The sequence below is a fragment of the Schistocerca cancellata genome, chromosome 2, assembly GCF_023864275.1.
Source record: "Schistocerca cancellata isolate TAMUIC-IGC-003103 chromosome 2, iqSchCanc2.1, whole genome shotgun sequence".
NCBI lineage: Eukaryota > Metazoa > Arthropoda > Insecta > Orthoptera > Acrididae > Schistocerca > Schistocerca cancellata.
In genome coordinates, this window is record NC_064627.1 from 288813247 (window position 1) to 288834775 (window position 21529).

A 21529-nucleotide genomic window follows, 5' to 3' on the forward strand; every position below is an offset into this window, starting at 1 on the left:
GTTACTACAACACAGCTATACAAAATTCTCGATCGAGACGCCTGTCATCGGAGATCGTAGATAAATCGTCTGTCAAACTCACTGCTAAGCAGACGTATCAACCAATGTTTTGGAATCGTTCACTGTATTCTAGAAGCGGCCAAGAAATTCGTATAATACACGTTCTACACTGTGGAGCAACCGTCTCTGTAGTGTTCGACAGCCATTTCTCCACCATGCTCCAAAATAGCAACAAGGAAGAGAATTCGCAGGTATGGAACGAATGGTGGTATGTACTTACTTCATTGGTTCACTGTATAAAAAGATTATCATAGCAAGAAAGCAACTACTCCTCAAATCTCTTACATTTGCTTAAATTTCCACATTTCCTCAGTTTATTTCGCCTGCACTAGTAGAATTATGGTACTCAACGAACTTCAGGACAATACACACTTTACAGACGATGAAACCGCGATTGGTGATTAGCGTCATGTTTCCATTCTTCCTTTTTTTTAAAAAAAGAAAAGAAGAAAGACAAAGACATCGAGTAAAATCGTGACAATCTGATTCCGCGTACGGAGACAATGTCCTAAAGAATAGCTCTGTGCTTACGTGATGAGGATGATGTTTGGTTTGTGGGGCGCTCAACTGCGTGGTTATCAGCGCCCGTACAATTATCCAATCTTTGCTCAGTCCAATTTCGCCACTTTCCTGGATGATGATGAAATGATGAGGACAACACAAACACCCAGTCATCTCGAGGCAGGTGAAAATCCCTGACCCCGCCGGGAATCGAACCCGGAGAGTGTGTCTGTGCTTACGTGGTGAAGCCGTTTCGAATACGGTTGCCCGTAAGATAAACTAAAATCTGACAGCCCATCTCTCGGCAAAGCCAATTAGTGGAGCAAGCAGTAAAAGAACTGAAGGCTGGTGTCGAAAAAAGCGAAGATACGGACGTCATCGAGCAACGTCGGTATGTGTGTTCAATTCGATTTCCATGATGTGCTGTTAACAGATTATTTGCATAAAGCCCTGACAATGACATTAAAATGTAACGAGGCTATCAAGGTGTGATTGTGGAAAGCTATCACGCAAAAATTTTAAGGGATATCTTCTGCACAAGACCGTGTCACACATGCTTTACAGCAGACAGTGACACATGCAACTGCTTTGGGATATGATATTCTGGCGCATTCTGTATATTTATTGGACATGGCGCTCAGTTATTTGCACTTCTCTCTGTTCCTCACGGTAGAAGGAACTGCGTGATTGTTACTTTCAGGACGACCGCGAGGTGCTTGACAGAGATAGTGTAAATAGGCACACGAGCAGTGCTTCTCGCTCTCGTGCCACAGGTTTCTCGCCTAGCTGCCACCTACTGCCAGGTACTCCATACCAGCGAACTCAGTAGTCACTAGCACTTTGGGTCCTGAGCCATTGCGCGCGGGTGTCTACCACAAAGACTGGCCGATTTTAACGTATTTTAAACTACTACAACTCAAGAAAGGTTTCAGTTATAGCAATAAAATTACTCTTATTGAAAAACCTAGACTTTCTTGTTTAAAACCATACATAATACCTTTCTCTTGAATTAATACATACTTTTCACAAGCGTTATTATTATAACATTGTTTTTGAAAAAAGGAAAAATTGGTCAAAAGTATATTCCTGTATTTTCCAGAAGGATTTTTTTTATTTTACACAAAAATTGTAATTATGATGGATACAGTATGTCTTGCTCTTTGCTCTTTGTGTGGTAAAATTTGAAGCGCGGCATTTTGCACAGTGCTACTTTACATTCACTACACTGGTAGCTTGTGTCTTTTCGCCACACTTTGCCAGAAACTTCCTTATTTCAAAAATAACTGTAACTCCTTTCCACTTTGATAATTTCCTGATGCATTGTTGAGGATACAGGTTAGTTTGTTCCTTTATATGTTGCATCATACTGTCTGTCAGGAAATATGAAAAAAGTTCTAGAGATGCACTGTTCTGGTCTAAACTGACAACATTGCATATTCCAAATTGCCCTGAGAATAGATCGATATCTGGTGCACGATCAGTAGTCGTCCAACCTTCCTCAGAATCGGCGCGGCGCGCACGTCTCGGCTTCCCCCTCGCCGTTAGTCTCGCTCGTTCTTCAGGCACAATATCGACGGGATTACTTGCTGCTGAAGTGCTTGGATACCTGCTCTCCTCTTCTGAGTCTATCAGAAGAGTAGTATTTGCAAATAAAATCATAATTACGTACTGAGAGTTTTTTCAGTGAAAGTCTGAACAGTTGTCAGAATTCTTTACCTGAACTGCCAGAAACTTCTTCTTGAACATAGTCCACATCATCATCAGAGTCATCTACAATATCTTCCTCTGACAAATCAACGTCAATTTCTTCTAAATCACGATATAACTCGCGAGCAATTTCTTCGTCCGTCAAGCCACGCTTCGCCATGTCGACACTATTGAGACCGCGTGGGAAAAAATCACTGCTCACAAAACCCGACAAAAAAAAGGGAAGCACACCCTTCCACAGCATGCCCGCACTATCTAGTGAACAATACTCGAACTACAGTCCATGCAGCGCCTCCCAGACAAGCGGGAGCCGTAAGAACACACAAAGGAAAGAAGGGGAAGAACGAGAACAAGCGCCCGTAAAATTACGGGCGCCGGACTTTCGGGCAGGTCGCGCACGCCCGTATTTTTACGGGCGTCGGCGCCTAAGTGCTAGACATCGTGTGAGACCAGAATGGGGCGCTCCACGGAACTCATGGACTTCGAACGTAGTCAGGTGACTGTGTCACTTGTGTCATACGTCTGTACGCAAGATTTCCACACTCTTAAACATCCCTAGGTCCACTGTTTCTGATGTGATAGCGAAGTGGAAACCTGAAGGGACACGTAAGCACAAAAGCGTACAGGCCGACCTCGTCTGTTGACTGACGGAGACCGCCGACAGTTGAAGAAGGTCGTAATGTGTAATAGGCAGATATCTCTCCAGACCATCACACAGGAATTCCAAACTGCATCAGGACCCACTGCAAGTACTATGACAGTTAGACCTGAGGTGAGTAAACTTGGATTTCATAAGCCACCGGCTGCTCATAAGCCACACATGATGCCTGTAAATGCCAAGCGACGCCTCGCTTGGTGTAAGAAGCGTAAACATTGGACGATTGAACAGTGGAAAAACGTTGTGTGGAGTGACGAGTCACGGCACACAATGTGGCGATCTGATGGCAGGGTGTGGGTATGGTGAATGCACGGTGAATGTCATCTCTCAGCGTGTGTAGTGCCAACAATAAAATTCGGAGGCAGTGCTGCTATGGTGTGGTTGTGGTTTTCATAGAGGGGGCTTGCACCCCTTGGTGTTTTGCGAGGCACTGTCACAGCGCAGACCTACATTGATGTTTCAAGCACCTTCTTGCTTCCCACTGTTGAACAGCAATTCGGGGATGGTGATTGCATCTTTCAACACGATCGAGCACCTGTTCATAATGCATGGCCTGTGGCGTAGTGGTTACACAACAATAACATCCCTGTAGTGGAATGGCGTGCACAGAGTCCTAACCTGAATCCTACACAACACCTTTGGGATGTTTTGGAACGCCGACTTCGTGCCAGGTCTCACCGACCGACATCGATACCTCTTCTCAGCGTAGCACTCCGTGAAGAATGGGCTGCCATTCCCCAAGAAACCTTACAGCACCTGATTGAAAGTATGCCTGCGAGAGTGGAAGCTGTCATCAAGGCTAAGTGTGGGCCAACACCATACTGAATTCCAGCATTACCTAAGGAGGGCGTCACCACCTTTTAAGTCATTTCCAGGAAGGTGTGTGGATATTTTTGATCACATAATGTATAAAAGATAGCCAACCAGTTGCAATAAGTGGTGGTTTTCAAATAGCCTTGACAATGGTTTCGAGGACTGAAACCCATCTTCTTCAGAAGGACAAACAATATTCACATTAGCGATTCATTCAGTAAAAGCTGTCTCCACATAACACGTATCATCAACGGTCTGTATGTCCACGTGTAAAAATTAAGGCCCATAGAATTAAGGGTTTATCACATCAGTAAAACCAATCGCTTAAAATAACAGACCATGTTAGTAGCTACACGTCGACTGATGTGTCAAGCCCTTGACTCTAAGGGCCTTGATTTTTACATGTGAGCATACAGATCGTTGCCGATACATGTTATGTGGAGACAGATTTTACTGAATGAATTTCTAATGTGAAGTTTTCTTGTCCTTCTGTAGAAGATGGGTTTAAATACGTCTAAACCGTGGTCAAGATTATTTGTAAACCACCATTTATTGCAACTCGTTGTCTGTCTTTTATATCTGCTGTTCTGTAACCGTTGCTGTAGTACACCCATGTTCAAAATATTGATTTTCATCGTCATTTTGGGGACTTGGAGACTCTCCCCCCCCAAAAAAAACATGAATTTCCAGAACAGTTTTAACATATAATAATTTGTCGTTTAAACAGTAATTTCACTGCTGATCTATCTGTTACATATGCACATGCACAGGACACTTCAAACTGAAATGACAAACGGTCTTGAAAACAGCTCGAAAGCAGGTGTGAATTTGGCAGTTTCCTCAAAACGGATAGAAAGCTATCCTTGCATTTCTTTCGAAGCCACAATGAGTTCTTCAAATGTTACTTTTTGCTTAACGCCAGTGAGCTTAGGGAATGGATGGGATTTTGTCAGAACTGGTCCGTTCCACAATGCCATTTTCTTTTTAAATGCACCGTCATCTAATCAAAAATAAGTCATTTCTCACCTTGCAGTGTCTCACTGTACACAGTGTGGAGTCAAGTCTACTTTAAAATAGGGTCTGCAATCCATTTTGGATGGTCTAATTTTTGTTCCTGCTCTTCTTTTTCCTTCATAAATTTAACAATAGCGGGTTTTGTATCGCAAAATCGTTCCAGGCATGCTCCTTGGCTTAACCAATGTACTTTGCAGTAATATGTAAGATACTCGTCTTTCAGTTCCATCGAAATCTGTTGCCACTGACAGTGGAATAATGCGTACGACCTCAGAAAATTTTTTATTCATATCACAAATGTCATCAAGCGCTCCATGTCTGAAAATTTAGCACGAAGTGCTTCTTGAAGTACAGCACAGTAAGTCCCATCGTCGATCATTGTAAGCCGCGGGATTAGCCGAGCGGTCTAGGGCGCTGGTCCCGGCGGAGGTTCGAGTCCTCCCTCGGGCATGGGTGTGTGTGTTGGTCCTTAGGATAATTTAGGTTAAGTAGTGTGTAAGCTTAGGGACTGATGACCTTAGCAGTTAAGTCCCATAAGATTTAACACACATTTGAACATTTTAATCATTGTAATTGTTTGCTCCTTCGTCATCAACTAAATCTTTTAATTCTTTGTGCATGGTGCTGTAATGTCTTTTCAGAGCAAATATGCTGTACCCATCGATTATGTCTCTGTGTATGACAGGTACTGCGAACTGCTAGACTTCTCTTCTTTCATTCTGATTCACTTTTAAAAGCTTGTGATTATAGATCACTACAGTGCCTCTTTTTGGACTTGAGGACTTCATTTATGCCACGAATAGATAGCAAAGGCTAAACAGCACTGTCACCACAATTCTGTCGAACTGAAGAAATTCGTGCTGACCGAAAAGTGTCGCTCCGCATTGCTAAATAAAATGTCACGCTGTAGCAAGTACTTCCGAGAAGTACTGAGCAAATACGAGAAAAGCCGAGCTTCGGTCTGCCAGCAGCCCACACATAAGGCTTGCGTGTAGTCTGGTATGTCGTGGCCGACCCTGCTGTAAATCATAGGTGTGGGGTGCGATTTGTTAAGCGAACACTTCTTTCTGTGAAAACCACGCACAACGTGATGAAATCAGTACCGAGGCAAAGAAGGATGAAAGGCATAGTAAAACAGATGAAGCATCCCCTTTTTGATGCTCTATCGCTCCACCAAGTCTTTTGAAGTGGGGTCGACAGCAACGCAGTGAGGCCACCGGAAACTTGACAATCAGCAGCCTATCGAGGGTATGAAATTGCCCTCAAAGGGCATTACACGAGCTGTAGAAATGCAACAGGGAATAAAAAACTGGTATAAAAATCGTGAAAATAATCTTCGTCTAAATAGAATGGAGGACCTCAAAACACTTCAGATGGCCCTGTCCTACATTACTGGCGTGATACACCCAAAAGTAGGTTAAGTGGTCTTCCCGATTCCTGAAGGGACTGACCAAATTCTATTGAAAGTCAAAACAGCATACCAACGAACGTATCAGAACTCTGTGACTTCCTTACTAGACAGCCTTGATACATGTCGATATTACAAATAAATGCTAACCACTGTGCTAGAGCAATGACTGATATACGTAAATTAGTAGAAAACTGCGAGATAGACGTTGTTTATAATAAAGAGCCGTACATAAAACACAGTAAGGTTCTTTAGTTTCCAATTAAAGTAAATACAATTGTAAGAGATCCAAATGCAAAAGCAGCGATAGTAGTCTTCCAGAAATTTGATCAAGTAACAAAGTATTCAGACTTTGTAACATACACACTGCATCTGTAACTCGAAGGTCCTCATATGGTAAACTAAAACATGCGACATTCATACAGCGTTGAACTCCACGCTGACAGGCTGAGCGGTGCACCTCGGTATACCCAAGGTTCGTCAGACGTAATCGTCTCAGTACCGGATTTTTGTGTAAACCAGATCCCTGCGTCACACCTTCCTAGGGTGGATTAATCCAACACACAGTTCTGAAATGTTACAGTTATCAAAAAACCACCCATACGCGTAATTATTTCAAAACTCGTTCCTCAGTGCTGTACCATACGTACAATACCCAAACGTCGCCAGTACCCACCGACGACGGTAGAGAATAAAGCGAAAGCATCCCACACCTCTAACAGAAACATACAGTATACTGCAGAATAGAAAGACAGATGGCGAGAGCTGTAGCGCCACTCACTCTAAGGATTCCGATATCGTAGGTGAGCTTATCGTTGTCGAAGCCGTCGTGGATGAATGCCGCCTCCGCTGCCTGGGTCTGAAGGTTCGGGTCATCGAAGTCCCTGACGTTGGTCATGCCAGCGGACACTATCACTTGGTCCAGCACGTCGCTGTAAGAAGAATCACACTATAAACAAGGAATGTATATATTTCCTTTCCATAATACTTTTCCTGAGAACAGTTATACGTCTGCAGTTTACAAGAGAATACTGCGAGACCAAGCGGCCTTTTTGACGACCTTTAATAATTTTTCTGATGTCTTGACCACATTTTTTATTATTTACAAACTCACCTTACGCGTTTCCACATTCCGTCACTTTCAAAGGATATAAAATTTAGTGCAAACTGTTATCAGACGGCATGAAAATATGCTACCTTTCAAAATTGATTAGGGATACAATATAATGAGTGGATGTGGCTTCCTAGCTTACCTGTGTTTTGTCAATCATATAAAATGGTTCGTTAGATACTTTGTATCTCGTCAACATTCTCAATCACGAGACAAGTGCAAACTTGAATAATTCATCGAAATCACATTACAGTACATTTTTCTAAAACACTGTAGAACAATTCCCTTGAATTGTTTACTGATGAAGTAGTTTTATACGATATAACGATGAAAATGTAGTTGTAAACAAACAAATGCAGGGTGTACCACATATCCACCGCCACCTAGCGGTTTAGTCCACTTGTTCTCCAATTTGTTCTTTGGTAGCAGTTTGCACTTGTCCACTTCTCTCGTGATTAAGAATGTTGGCGAGATGCAATATATGTGGTGAAGAATTTTTGTGTGATTGACATAACACTGGTAAGTTAGAAAGCCATATTCTACTCATTATACTATATCTCTATTCAATGGTTAATTGTAACATATTTTTTTATCTTCTGATACCAGTTTTGTGTTGTATTTCATAGTCTTTAAAAATGAAGGAATATCGAAAGGTGAGTTTGGAAATAATAAAAAGCGTGGTCAAGACATTCAACAAGAGTTATTAAAGTTATACGTCATCATTGGAATGGATCCTACTTGTTTTTTGTTCCTTTTTTTGTTTTCCCCTGTGGGAGGAGGTTGTTGTATTTCCCATTCGTCACCTACGTTTAATGATTGTTTTATTAAGATTGTGAGTACAGTTAGGTACGTACGAATTAGCCGGTAGTCCTCGAAACGAACCACTAGACTGCATACATTTTATCTGGACAGAATCTGTCTGGGTGCTTCCCTGCTAATTCTATGGTTGTTCGCTGACAAAGTAGCCGAGTGTCAGATGAACAATCCGAAGATTCGGATTTCAATCCTCAGTCGATGCTACGATTTATTGCCGACACTTATGGCTTCTTTCTCATCCGAAAGTGATTTCTTCGCGTAGAAAATGCCGAGTTCCACCGTAGTTATTGGTCCATTTTAAACTGGCTGGGCAAATCATTAAAAGACCAGAAGAATGGAAGGACACACCTCCCTCAACAGAACTACACCTAGTACAGCAGTCTGGTGTTCAAACCAACCTTCGGCTTAAGGACAACTAACCATTGTTTTAATACTCTGCTTTCAAACAATTAGGTATTTAAAGAGAATTTATTATTGTTAGTATACATATTTAACTGAGGTAGCTGACGATATTTTTCTTTTTAAAAAGATATGAAGCTGACCGATGACGGCAGTAGCTAAGTTTTCACGAAAGAGCGAGTTCTTGACCGCTTCTGATTCAAGTTGCTGAAGAGTGAACTTATGTGCAATACACAGATTTGTGTATACGGGTTAAAATAACGCGACTTTTGAGCATCAGTAATCAGTCAGATTTAATGGAAAAGTTCGGTTATATGTCGAGAATTTCACATTGTGTCACTTTGCACCCCACGAACGCATTGGCATATCAACGATTATTTTTGTAATTGGACCAAGCCTCTGCTACATTCTGGAAAGGTGACGGTAACAAATACAAGGCCAGTTACGAGTTAATGGTTCACTTCAAGAGACTGTGTAGTGAGGTTAGAAACTTTACCTCGAAAGTATAGGGGCCTTGAGGCATCACAAAATTTGCCTATCACGCGCTGTCATAGTATTTATAACACATGCTTTTTAAGGAAAATAAAACATGATTCAACAGACAGCGGGAAACGCAGTTATTCTCTTTCAGTTCCAAATGGCATTCGAAATTGAGAGTCCTCAAGTTATTGAATGTTATCCAAAGTTATTGAATGTTATCCACCAAACAGACATAATTGTTACATGGGCCTTCGCTAAAGCGATGACTTAGTAATTTGATGAAGGTATTGAAAGGAGCTTTGAATCTGACGTGTTGCCATCAGAAGCTTGAATATCTGAAAATGCTCTCGTTTGTAGAGTGAAACAGTAATAAAGCAATTAATACGCTACCTGTGAAGATTTGTCTGTACATTAATTTACTGGAATTTCTGGTCTCAGTACTGGATATTTGTGTAAAGCAGATCTCTGCGTCGAGTCCTTCCAAAGTGGATTAATTCCTAGAGGTCCCACCACATTTGTCTGAACTGTTTATCGTCCACGTTTCACTTATGTACAAGGCTAGACTTCAGATAAGTATCTTCAGACAAGACAATTTTTGAAAAGTATTTTTCTTGCTCTTGTCGGTCTGCAGTGTATATCCTTTTTATTACATTCATCACTAGTTATTTTCGTGCAGAAATAAGACATGTCATGCACTGCTTTTAGTGTCTCACTTCCTAATCAAATGGCTCAAATACATCTCTTTTAATGGAGACTGACTTGCAGCTTTCTATAGATCAAGAATCTCTTCAGCAACATGAGAGATTTTATAGCTGGTCAAGAACTTACGACTACCTTTACTTTACTGTCGGAACAGCTCCTCCCCTCTGCCATCCTCCCCCGTCCCCTTGCATACGCACACAAGAAATTGAAACATTATGTGAGCAGACATACTAATATGCGTAGAGGCAGTGACCAGCAGTGAGCACGTGACGGGAATCGATGATGGAACCACCGCAGAAGTGGCTGCCGCCGTCGCCGATGGCGTACTTGCGTTGCAGCGACACCTGGAAGAGAGGCAAACAGCTGTTAGTATGGCTGGACGCCTGCCACAGTTTCTGGCAATGGTAACTTGGGAGACGTATCTACAAGGAGGTTCAGTTCTGTCAGTTGGGGACGTGACAGACGTTATGATGTAGCAACAAGGTTGCTGTATGCAGAGCGACTCAAATACACTAACCTGTTCTCCCGTTACGAGCCCAGTCGAGTATCAATAGCACGTGGACAGATCTATCCCGGTTAGTAACTGAAAAGTCGCATCGAAGAGCGTTTGAGATCACGTGCCTGAATATTCCTCCCGCAGGCCGCAGTAGTTTGTCAGTCGAAATGGCAAACTGTTGTGCCAGGTAGGGTGGAAGCACCGACGTCATTAAGCCCGACATAGATAGAGACGGAGATACCCACCAGGTACACTATGGTACAGTTAAAAGTTGAATCCTCTTACACGTTACTTGAGCAAAATGTCGCTCAATTGATGCCATGCTGCTGTAATAAAACAGTATGGGCATATTATTTTCCTTTGCAGTGAAGACATTTGGTTGCCGATTTTTGAATCTGCACGAGTTAGTAAAACTGTATGACGGACCAGAATTCGAAATCGAAACTTTGGCTTTGAACGAGTACGCCCTCTAGCTGAGTGAGGTATGCAGAATGGACCTCTGAAGGTTGGAATACCGAAGAGAAGTACAAAAGCATGGCGACTGTGAGCAGTGTTTCGATAACTCAGCCAGCAAGTGCTTTGTCCGCAAAAGACAATGTTACAGGTTCGAGTTTGGATCCAACACAGACTTTAGATTTCCTGTTTTAAGTGAAGATCTCTTTGACGAAAAATGTAAAATTTCCGCAGAGCTAACACGGTATGGCTGTCTCATAGTTTTGTATGCTCGCCGGACTAGGACATCGAAATTGATACGGACGCATTAGCATTGGCCATATTTTGCATCGCAACCTTACCGCGGGCTGCATGGACTTCAGAAACAGATTTTTAAAAACTTTTTGGGTTTCGGAACATGCCCATACAGCCATCTCAGCACCGGAAATGTTATACTACAGTTGGTTTTAGCAATTCATAGCATACATTAATTTAAGTCGTACCCTGATACGATGTTACAGAGTCTTAACAGTGAACAGATTCTGACAGAAAACAGTCTTGTTTCAGATTGACATATAACACAGAATATACGGAGGTAGCATGCTATGAAAATCATACTGGTTATACAATAAAAAATGATAAATCGCCGTTGGTACACATTTTCGATACTCCCTATTCAATCCATACTAACGACTATGTATCTAAATTAGCACAAAAATGTTTCTTTCCTTATGTCCTGGAGGAATTGTATCAAAGGCTGCGGTTACAGAAATGAATACTCGTCCACGTCCATAAGTACCATCTAGAGAGAACATGAGAACAGTGTACAAGAACGATTTGGGTATTACAGCCATTCAGACGCATACAAATAGGAGGTACATGAGAACAGTGTACAAGCACGATTTGGGTATTACAGCCATTCAGACACATACAAATAGGAGGTACATAGTGACATATATTTATAGGCCTCGACAAGATCATCTGGCGACATAACCCAGGAGGAAAGTGTGCGCACTTTACTCGTCCACTTGTATTAATGTTTCCGAAGCCTTCTAATAGCCGACGTTGTTTTCACACACAGTTACTCGCTTCCTCTTAGTTTTTCTCTAGGTTTGCTATTATGGTTCTGTTTGTACTTGGGCTTTCCCTTTCTTATTATTCTCGGCTTGTCCTTTCGGATTGTGTGAAATTTTTTTATTATCGACCACTCGGGCGTTAAGATCACTGGCCGTTTTCTCAGAAACTGACTCCTGGCGCTCCCACACACACGTGGGAAATGCGTCACTAAATTAGCTTACTTCCGTTGTGTACTCCCCACTTGCAATTTCATAAGCTACCGTCTTACAATAGTTTAAGATCGTGAAAGAATGTTCTGTCACATCAAGGTATTAAGCCTATATGCTGAGGTACACTCTAAGACACACACACACACACACACACACACACACACACACACACACACACAAAGATGCGCGACGATGAAACTATCTGAATGGGACAAAAATCGGTAGATTTGATGTACGTATGTAGACAAACAATTGATTTCAGTTTCAGCAATATTGGATGATGTATCTAAGATAAAGAGCTTGACAAATTGACCATGTCAATAACGAGTTGGTCCACTTCCGCCTCTTATGCAAGCAATTAATCTAATTTGCACAGAGTACAGAATTGTTGGATGTGCTCCTGAGGAATATCACGCAAAACTCTGTCCAATTGGCCGGTTATATCTTCAAAATTCCGATCTGGTTGAAGAGTCCTGCCCACGATGGTCAAAACGTTCTCAGGTGGGGAGAGATCCAGCGACCTTGCTGACCAAGTTTGAGTTTGGCTGGCACGAAGACAAGCAGTAAGAAACTCTCGCCATGTGTGTGTGTGAGCATTATCTTGCTGAAATGTAACCCCATGACGGCTTGCCATGGAGGACACAAAAATGTAGCGTGGAATATCGTCGACGTGCCACTGTACAGAAGGCTGCCGCGGGTGACAACAAAGCCATTCTGCTACAAAAAAAATGGCACTTCAGACCATCATTCCTGGTAGTCGTGCTGTGCGGCGGGCGACGGTCAGGTTGTTATCCCACCGCTGTCCAGTGCGTATCCAAACGCCTCCGCCTGTCGTCTCATTGGCTGGAGGAGAATGTCCCGCTTCGAACTGAGCCTGGACTATCAGCGAAGACGTATCTCGAGAAGCCCTGGACAGCTCTATGATACCAACCTGCTTGTCACCCGCCGTACGGCCTGACAAACAGAAGTGTTTGTCTGGGGTGCCATATGGTTATCATACGCATCACCTTTTCAACATGACATTCTGCGCCCGTTTTTGTTGCCTTCATGGCTAACCATACTGGCCTACTTTTCAACAAGATAATGCCCGTCCGCAGTCGGCGAGAGTTTCCATTTCTTTCCTTCGCACCTGACAAACTGTACGTTTGCCAGCAAGGTTGCCGGATCTCTCCCCAAATGAGAACGTTTGGAGCATTATGGACAGCTTACGATTTCGACGATCTGACTCGCCAACTGGACAGAATGTGCCACGAAACCCCTCAGGAGGACACCCAAACACTCTATCAATCGAAGCCAAGCCAACAAGCTTGCCTAAGGACCAGAGACGGACCAGCACGTTGTTGAATTGCTCATTTGTGAAGCTCTTTCCCTCGAATAATTAATCCACATTTTTCCTGAAATTCGAATCGTTGTCTGTCTGTACATGTGCATCACATCTACTAATTTCCGTCCCATTTGGATAATTCCTTCGTGGTGCATATTTTTTTTTGTCTTAGATTGTATTTCCTATTATGTTTTGCTTGGTTTATACTATAAAATTCCAGATCGCACGACTTTACAGTTGTACACGGCTTGTCATACGACCAAGCTTAGTTCATGTAACAGTCGGAACTACAGATGACTTCGTCAAGTCATATTTTCTCACTTGATGCCAAGCAGGATTGCCGTGTACCTGTACTATGTTTATTGCCAGAAAAAGAATGTCTGTCCAAACCCTTTGAAACAGCACTCGTGGAGAGGAGTGGTTTTGGACTTACCTGGTAAGGGAACTCTTGGATGGTGGCATTTCGTCCTCCTACGATGCGGCCGGCTTGGACTTGGAGACCGTGGGTACGTCCCCAACCTGCAACAGAACAAGACGAAGTGACGACAGTTCTCCAACAAACTAGTGAGATGGAGTATTACGGCGAAAAAGATCAGCAACGAAGAGAGGGCTATGAAGCTTTCGCGACCGCACTGCGCTCGTTGTTGTGACTTGAAACGTTTGCCAAACAGTGCATTTAAGAAAAAAATCAACAATTAGACGTAGAACGCACATGTGTCAGTTCTAATATGTCTAATTTATAGTGATATTCTATGATTTTAAGTCATAAATTCCTCTCAGGTCAGTGCATAAGTCCCGTGTTTTTGTGCTGAGAGGTTTCCAACACGGAAAAAAAAATTGTTTAATAGTCAAAAGGTGCTCAAGAGACAAACTGCTTTGATGTCAGATCACGTGTAAGTCATCCAATGTCAAATATAGTGAACGCATCGTACTTCAAAACTGCAATTTCTCGATTACGTGACTGTTGTGAGTGGGTTTGTTCACATGGTATAAAATATGGTTTTCTTTTGTAACTCCGACACCTCCAAATTTTTTTTCTCCATTTCGGTCACTACACTTGCATAGAATCATCAGCATAGAAAATACCTTATATATGAAGATAGTAACTGTTCTCGAAAGAACGGAGACCATTGATGACCGTGCAGCTTCTCTAGAATAAACGATAATTAATTGAAACCCTCAGCTGCCGACAGGTGTTGTTGACGTACCTCGATGGGGACAGCTGAAAATGTGTGCTCCGACCTGGACTCGAACCCGGGATCTCCTGCTTACAGGGCAGACGCTCTATCCACATTTTTTTTTTTTTTAATCTAATTTTGTTCGTTTACGTTCGTTGTAACTGCTCTGGGCGGACGTCGAATGACACCCGTTTCAGTTCGTTATTGATCCATTAACTTAGTTTTTTTATTACAGAGGGCAGCTATCCCTCTGACCGAACATGCTGAGCTACCGTGCCGGCTATCCTGAGCCACCGAGGACACAGCTGAATAGCGTGACTGCACGGACTTATCTCTTGCGCGCTTCCCGTGAGACGCACATTTCAAGCTGTCCACAATGTACATACGTAATGTACCTAATAGATATTTGCCCATCAACTCATTACTCGCGCACACTAAGGTGTCGATTCCCGTAAGAGTTCGGGCAACCTGTGCGCATTCGCACAGACGAAGGTCAATGGCCGGCACGGTAGCTCAGCGTGTTCGGTCAGAGAGCTGGTTGACCTCTGTAATAAAAAAACTGAGTCGAAGGATCATCAAACGAACTTGAACGGCTGTCAAGTGACGTCCGCAACGACCAAACACAACGATCAACAACGAACAAACTAAAAAAAATTATCCATAAAAAAAAAAACGCCGGCACGGTAGCTCAGCGCGTTCGGTCAGAGGGTTAGCTTCCCTCTTAATAAAAAAAACTGAGCTAATACATCAATGACGAACTGAAACGGATGCCTTGCGGCGTCCGCCGCGAGCACATGCAACGAACTAAAACGATCAAAATGAGATTAAAAGAAAAAAGATGGATAGAGCATCTGCCATGTAAGCAGGAGATCCCGGGTTCTAGTCCTGGTCAGGGCCCACATTTTCAGCTGTCCCCATCGAGGTATATCAAAAACACCTCTCGGCAGCTGACGGTTTCAATTCATTATCGTAGAAAATACCTTTTTCATCTCACTATTCAAGCTTTGAACAACTGCGATACCTATCTTGAGCGCAGCTTTTTCATGGCTTCTTAGTGTCTTAACTTACCAGACTCTTTCTTATAGCACATATATAGTGCCCTATTTCGTACGTCTTTGGTTGTCATACACGGCACTCTTGCAACACGACGGTACGTCGATGACAATGCGCACCCCGTTTTGTTGTTCTTCATGACTAACCATCCTGGGCTTACGTTCCAACAAGATAATGCTCATCTGCACACGGCAAGAATTTCTACTGACAGCATGTAAGTATCACATTGTTTAGCTTTGTTGTGATTGTAATTTTGGGAGGACGCCATTTACAAATGTCGCTTTGCATGGAAATGCGACATCATCTGAATTCATCCATCCATTATTGAAATGTGGGAAATTCACGAGCAGATGTCTTACAAACCGTCAGTACATTTAGATGAATTTCTGGAACAGTGTCGAAAGCAAAGGGTTTTATGAACTACGACATGCTAGGCTATCAACCTGAATGAAAGACAGATAATATACACTAATTACTGCAGTAAGCCCTAAAAAACTGCTTCGTATATTAAACTGACACTAGCGTGCCTCGACACATACCTCTCTAAGGTGTTTTGTACTATAGTCTTAAATTTGTTGAGTGATGCTCAACATTTTCGATCACAAATTTTTCACGGCATTCTCAAGTAATCTGAAATAGTTTCTTGTAGTTCTTGCTATCTTTCTTTACGTTCCAATTTACAGCCGTATTCAGTGATGCAATAACTCCATTATGATAACTGATCTCCTGAGCTAACTGAGTCGAGAATTTCGGTCCTGTTGGCGACCAAGAGATTTAATACGTTGCCTTTAGGAGATGGTTCCCTGATAAGCTGCTCAAGGTAGGTTGCAGATACGGCATTTAGAGCAGTTTCTCAAAACTCCCTGTTTCCACTACCCATCTTTTTCTCTTGAGTCTCCCAGTGTAAAGTTCGTAAGTTGAAAGCTCCACCTGACATTAAAACAGGACCACGAAATTCACGTGAAATCTTCTCCAAGTTTCCACCAAATGTTTCCCCGCTTCTATTCGTACAGCAGGGGTCTATAAAAACATTCGATGACTATGTTTGATCCTCCTCTAACACTTATTTCGCATTCTGAATCCGTATTAGCCTTGTTAGGTAGTATTGTATTTTTTGCAGCTACAAATTCGCAACCAACACCGGCGTTCAATGCGTTTTTCCGATATGGCTGCACATTCCAACCGTAATTTAGACTTTCATTGGAATTAACATCTGGCTTCAGCCATTTTCTGTCCTTAGTACTATGTAGGCACTGTTACCTTTATAAACGAACTTGTTAGGGACACTTCCACAGACGATCCTAGAGTTTACTAATGCTGTATCAACAATCTTTCTTCGATATGCCGTGATGAATACTATTTTATAATTAACAGAGACAGTATTCTTCCCCATTTGAAATTAGAACATATTTTATCGCGTCAGTGGTGGGATATCTCTAACGTAAAAAAAAACCACGTGTGCAACATACTCTGGTACCGCAGTAGGCGCTTCCTGCACATAGTGACCTACTGAGAATGCACACTGGACATCATAACTTGGCCTCCATGGCTTTAGCTGTGTTATTCTTCTAGAGTCGTGGGTGTGCTGCCACTTGATCATTATCTGAGGCGAGCTGTTATCTCTATCAATCACCGGGCTAGAGCAGATAACTTGGATTTAAATCAACCCACTGTCTGAACGTATGACCTGCAAGCATTCACATGTGGTTTCTGAATGGATGTTGTAACTTGCAACTGCTGTATTTTTCCCTATATAGCATAGTACACCTCAATATCACGGTAAGATTTTACGTTTTCGTTACTGATTCAAAAGATCAGCGGGACACTGGCTTGTTTTGTGGGCAGGTCAAGGTCACATAAATGATCGTCTAACCTCAATGTGAGACGAGAGAGGCACTGTGCTCAACGAGAGCGCTTACTGTTAAAATCGCGAGACAGTATTTTGCATGAAGTTTCGAGAATATTACATCATACCAAAACACACCTCTCTTTTTAATGCCCATGACAATGGAATTACAGAAATTTGAAAAGCTGCCGTGGTATTTCAACAGTCGATCATTTCTAATACAGTATCGTAGAGTAGAATAGCCAGGAGAGTAGGCTGTGGAACTTTCGCTACACACCGTACAGTGACTTTTGCAAACCAGAGGTAGATGTGTCCATATTGGTTGTATGCTATCGCCAAGAAGTGGATCAGTTTCCATAAAACACGAAAGACATTAACATTGTTACGTGAGCAGACACAATGCTTTAGGAATAAAATATTATCCGTTTTTATGATGTGATGTAACGATTGTTATGTTTTAACAGCAATAAACGGTGCATTCAACCGCATTTCTGTTCTACATACAGCTGAACAATGCGTTTCGAGACAATGCTCTCACTATCAGGTTGTAAGACTTAACTCATCAGGAAAAAAACACTATAAAAAGTCTAACAACAATCGACGATTCTAATGTAGGACGAGGACACGCAGTCCAACGTGTTTTTACTCAATTTCATTTTATGAAAACCGCAATTGTGTTAGCAGACATTTAAGTGTTTTAACCACGTGAGCTACGTTTTACAACTTGATGATGAAAGCATTGTGTCTCGAAACACGATGTTGAGGAGTGCTTAGGACAGAATACTACCAATTAGGTTTAGGAAAATAGTTGGTGAGATAAACACTGAGATGAGTGAAAAACTGCCGGATCATGCATGACGTTTTAATTTATTACGTTCTTGTGGTTAACTCTTTTCGCAACACATTTCGCAGACAATATTCAAATATACCACTGAACTTAGCTGCAAAATTATGTCATTGTACGACGCGTTCTTCGGGAAGATGTGACGTCATAAATATTGAGCTGCGTGACCACGAAACTGCAGGGCGAAATTCACTAGAGACAGGTGAAATATGTGTGAAATATATTAAATATATGTGTCATGTGCCTAGTCTAGCAATTTCGTGGATAAAAAGCTCCTGCTAAACACCTGGATCAATTTTAATCGAACTTGGCTCACATATTACTAGAGAGAAAGAGAGAGAGGGGGTCGGGGGGGGGGGAGCAGTGGGTCATGGGCAGATGGGAAAGGAGGAGATGAATTAACGGAAGACTGGACTACATATATACTCGGGCAACGCCGATATCTAAATAAATTGCTGGCCACTGAACTTCTAAAACCAGGGAGGCTAGGAGGTACCCTTATTTCACCTATTGTGCGTGTACAGTACAACAGAATGAGCACATGATCAAATTACATGATTTGAGGATATACGATGTTTTCGTTTAGTACAAATAGCTCGCTTCTGTATCGGCAACATTACTCTAACGCGACTGGGTATCAGGGCAGACAGATATGGATCGACATGTAGTGGCTGTCGAGTCATGACGTCCCAGTCTCTCAGAAACCGAAGCCCAGATGTTTTTAAAGCGTGAGAGATTTAGAGAACGTCGAACACACTATATAGGGTTTTGTGCTATCTTTTTGTATCCATAGGAACATATTTTTTAAACAACGTACGAGGTAAATTTAATAATAATTAAGGAGACAAAATGAAACAGAAATGAAACAGTTTGTGGCAGTAGTTCTGTACTCTCATGATTTTAGGGTGGCATTATTGCGATGAGCTGAGAACAGCTGACGGATAAATATTGTTTCGTTTATAACTTCAAAATTCATTTAACGATGCCTTGTCCGCTTGAAGTTCCCAAATTATTTGAGTATCCCACTTTTTTATTTCTGAAGGTGAAAGGTCGGCTAAAATGTTTTCTGGAATTGCTTTTCAGTCGGGTGAAAATTGTGTGACGTGTGTAAATTTTTATAAGCTGGCAGAACTGTTTAAAAATGGTCGAACTTTAGTGACGGATGGCCACTTGAAGTGTCAACTCGTTCGCTTTGAACCTGCATTAAAGAAATTATTCGTAAAGGCCGACATATTATAGTTGAATATCTAGCAAAAGCAGTTACAGTAAGTGTTGGCACAGTTCACAGCGTTATCAGCAAGAAGCTCAAGTACAGCAAAACATGTGCAAGCTAGAGATAACGCAAGAATACAAGGAAACAAGACTTAAAGTACAGACTCGAAAGAACGGTATGAAAGGGGAACTGACGAATTTATAAACAAGATTTTATCTTGTGGTGAAACTTGTATTCACCATTTTGAATGAGAGTACGGAAGACAAAGCACAGAATGGCAGCACACCAGCTCACCTGTTCGAAATGAATTCAGAACGCAAGCATCAACGGGAAAATTCACGACAGTCTCCTGGGACGCCCTGGTTGTCGATTACGTGAAACAAATATCAGTAATAGCGAGGAGGTCAAAGAATTTGTAGGAAAGTGGCTGAAACAAAGATTTCTTCGCATCAGATATAAAAAACTAATTCATTTCTGGGACAAGTATATTAATATTTTATTCTATATTATTTAATATACAGTGTGTCTGAAAAAGAACTCCCTACTTTTAATGAGTCCTAGAATCTGTACAAAGTGACATACAATGTTCTAGTTTGTGGTGTTTGATTCATCAGCTCTCCCAGTTTCGCTCCCCTGCAGTTGGCACGTCTGCTTGCTCTTGAGACTGCGCCAGTGCTGTTTTTCCCCCTCAGTTCCCTCAGTCAACTCAGACGTGCATGGAATGCAGTGTAGAGCAACTCAGCAACAGTGTGTACTCCGCAACAGAAAGCGCAGTGCACTATTTGGCTTGTGAAAACTGAGTCAGTTACAGTGCAACGTTGTGTGCAGTGAAAAGATCAGAGACATCAATCATTTACGGGAAAGAATCGTCGTGGCGGTTGTGACAGTTACACCCAAAATGTTGGTGAATACGTGGCGAGAAGTGGAATATCGTCTCGACGTGTCCAGGGCAACAAATGGATCCTACTTAGATGTCTATTAACATTAAAGAAAACATGAAGGAATTTTCATTGATATAATTTTTCATTAATTTCCCCATTAAATTTATACTTAAAACTGGAGAGTTCTTCTTCCAACATCCTGTATAATAATGTATTAATAGTGGTGGGGATTATGTTGAAAAGAAGTAGAAGTCTAATATCTAAAAAATTCAGTGTTTGATCTACATAAATTTATCTCTTTCATTATTGAAAGTTCCCTGTAAACTGTTTTAACAGTTCTTGCAGAACATTTTCTTTATACTATGTTATATATGACCAGGACAGCGGCACAGTCTTGAATGAACATACTTGTCGAAGCTGCAAAATTGTCTTTCTCTGAAGTCCGTTGAAGTCTATTTTCACCCGAAAATATGTACAGGAAGACATTTTGCTACAGATATTTTCGTACTGTTAGTGTGCAAGGAATGGCATAGTGGCGTCCGAATAAGCGAATTTTCGATCGCTCTGTATATCTGCTTTGTCCATAGATGTTCAGAAGAAAACGGCTGTGCATACCTGAGAGGGGCATCTGTTGTATACGGGAAGAAATGTCGCAGAGCTTGATAATGTGGCACAATCTGAAATAGACTGCGGACAGAGAGTACTCACCTTCGCCCACAGCCAGTCCACACAGAACGGCTATCGCCAAAAGGACGCGAGCTGTCACAGCCATGGTCTGCAAGACAGATGCCCGCACCTGCCCGTATATAAAGCCACATGCCCTTATCAAAACTCTGATCATCAGCTCAAGTGATGTTGTTGCTCTCTACAAGGCCGTAGATAACGCGCGCTGCTGTGATTGTCTCCATTTGTTCGCCGGCAGACACTTAGGGTCTTTTCCTCCTAACCGCGGATTTCGTGTATTGTTTTCACAATCTCCGATTTTTTAAACGCAGTTAAAGTTGATGAAATTATGTGGTAGGGAAGATTTGCCTGTATTGTTCTGGCTTTGCTATAAAAGATGTTACCTCTTGCAATAACCGATAGTTAGCGTGGTCAGCGTGAACTATGTGCTTCTTGGAGGCATTTTGTTGATTATGAGCACTTTTTGTTGAGGAACAGATCGTCTGAGAACAGTGTTGGTTTTGTTGTAGCTTTCATCTAACTTTTTGTGTATGTAGTGAACGGAATTACTGAATGAACATGAAATAGTTTGCAGACAGTCATGAAACAGTATTCTTTATGGTTCGTTTGTAGAAAATCGACAA

At 42.0% G+C, this 21529-nt stretch overlaps 1 protein-coding gene across 1 annotated transcript in view; it reads right to left on the reverse strand.

Moving 5' to 3' along the window:
* LOC126145179 (trypsin-like) overlaps positions 1 to 21005 on the reverse strand; it is a 40919-nt gene extending 19914 nt beyond the window's left edge. Inside the window, exons 1-4 of the mRNA XM_049915538.1 lie at positions 20931 to 21005; positions 13641 to 13726; positions 9901 to 10013; positions 6943 to 7093 (exon numbers count right to left, since the gene is read on the reverse strand). Of these exons, the coding sequence (XP_049771495.1) occupies positions 6943 to 7093; positions 9901 to 10013; positions 13641 to 13726; positions 20931 to 20994 (414 nt within the window). The 5' untranslated portion in view covers positions 20995 to 21005. The remainder of the gene's footprint in view (positions 1 to 6942; positions 7094 to 9900; positions 10014 to 13640; positions 13727 to 20930) is intronic.
* Positions 21006 to 21529: the final 524 nt, after the last annotated feature.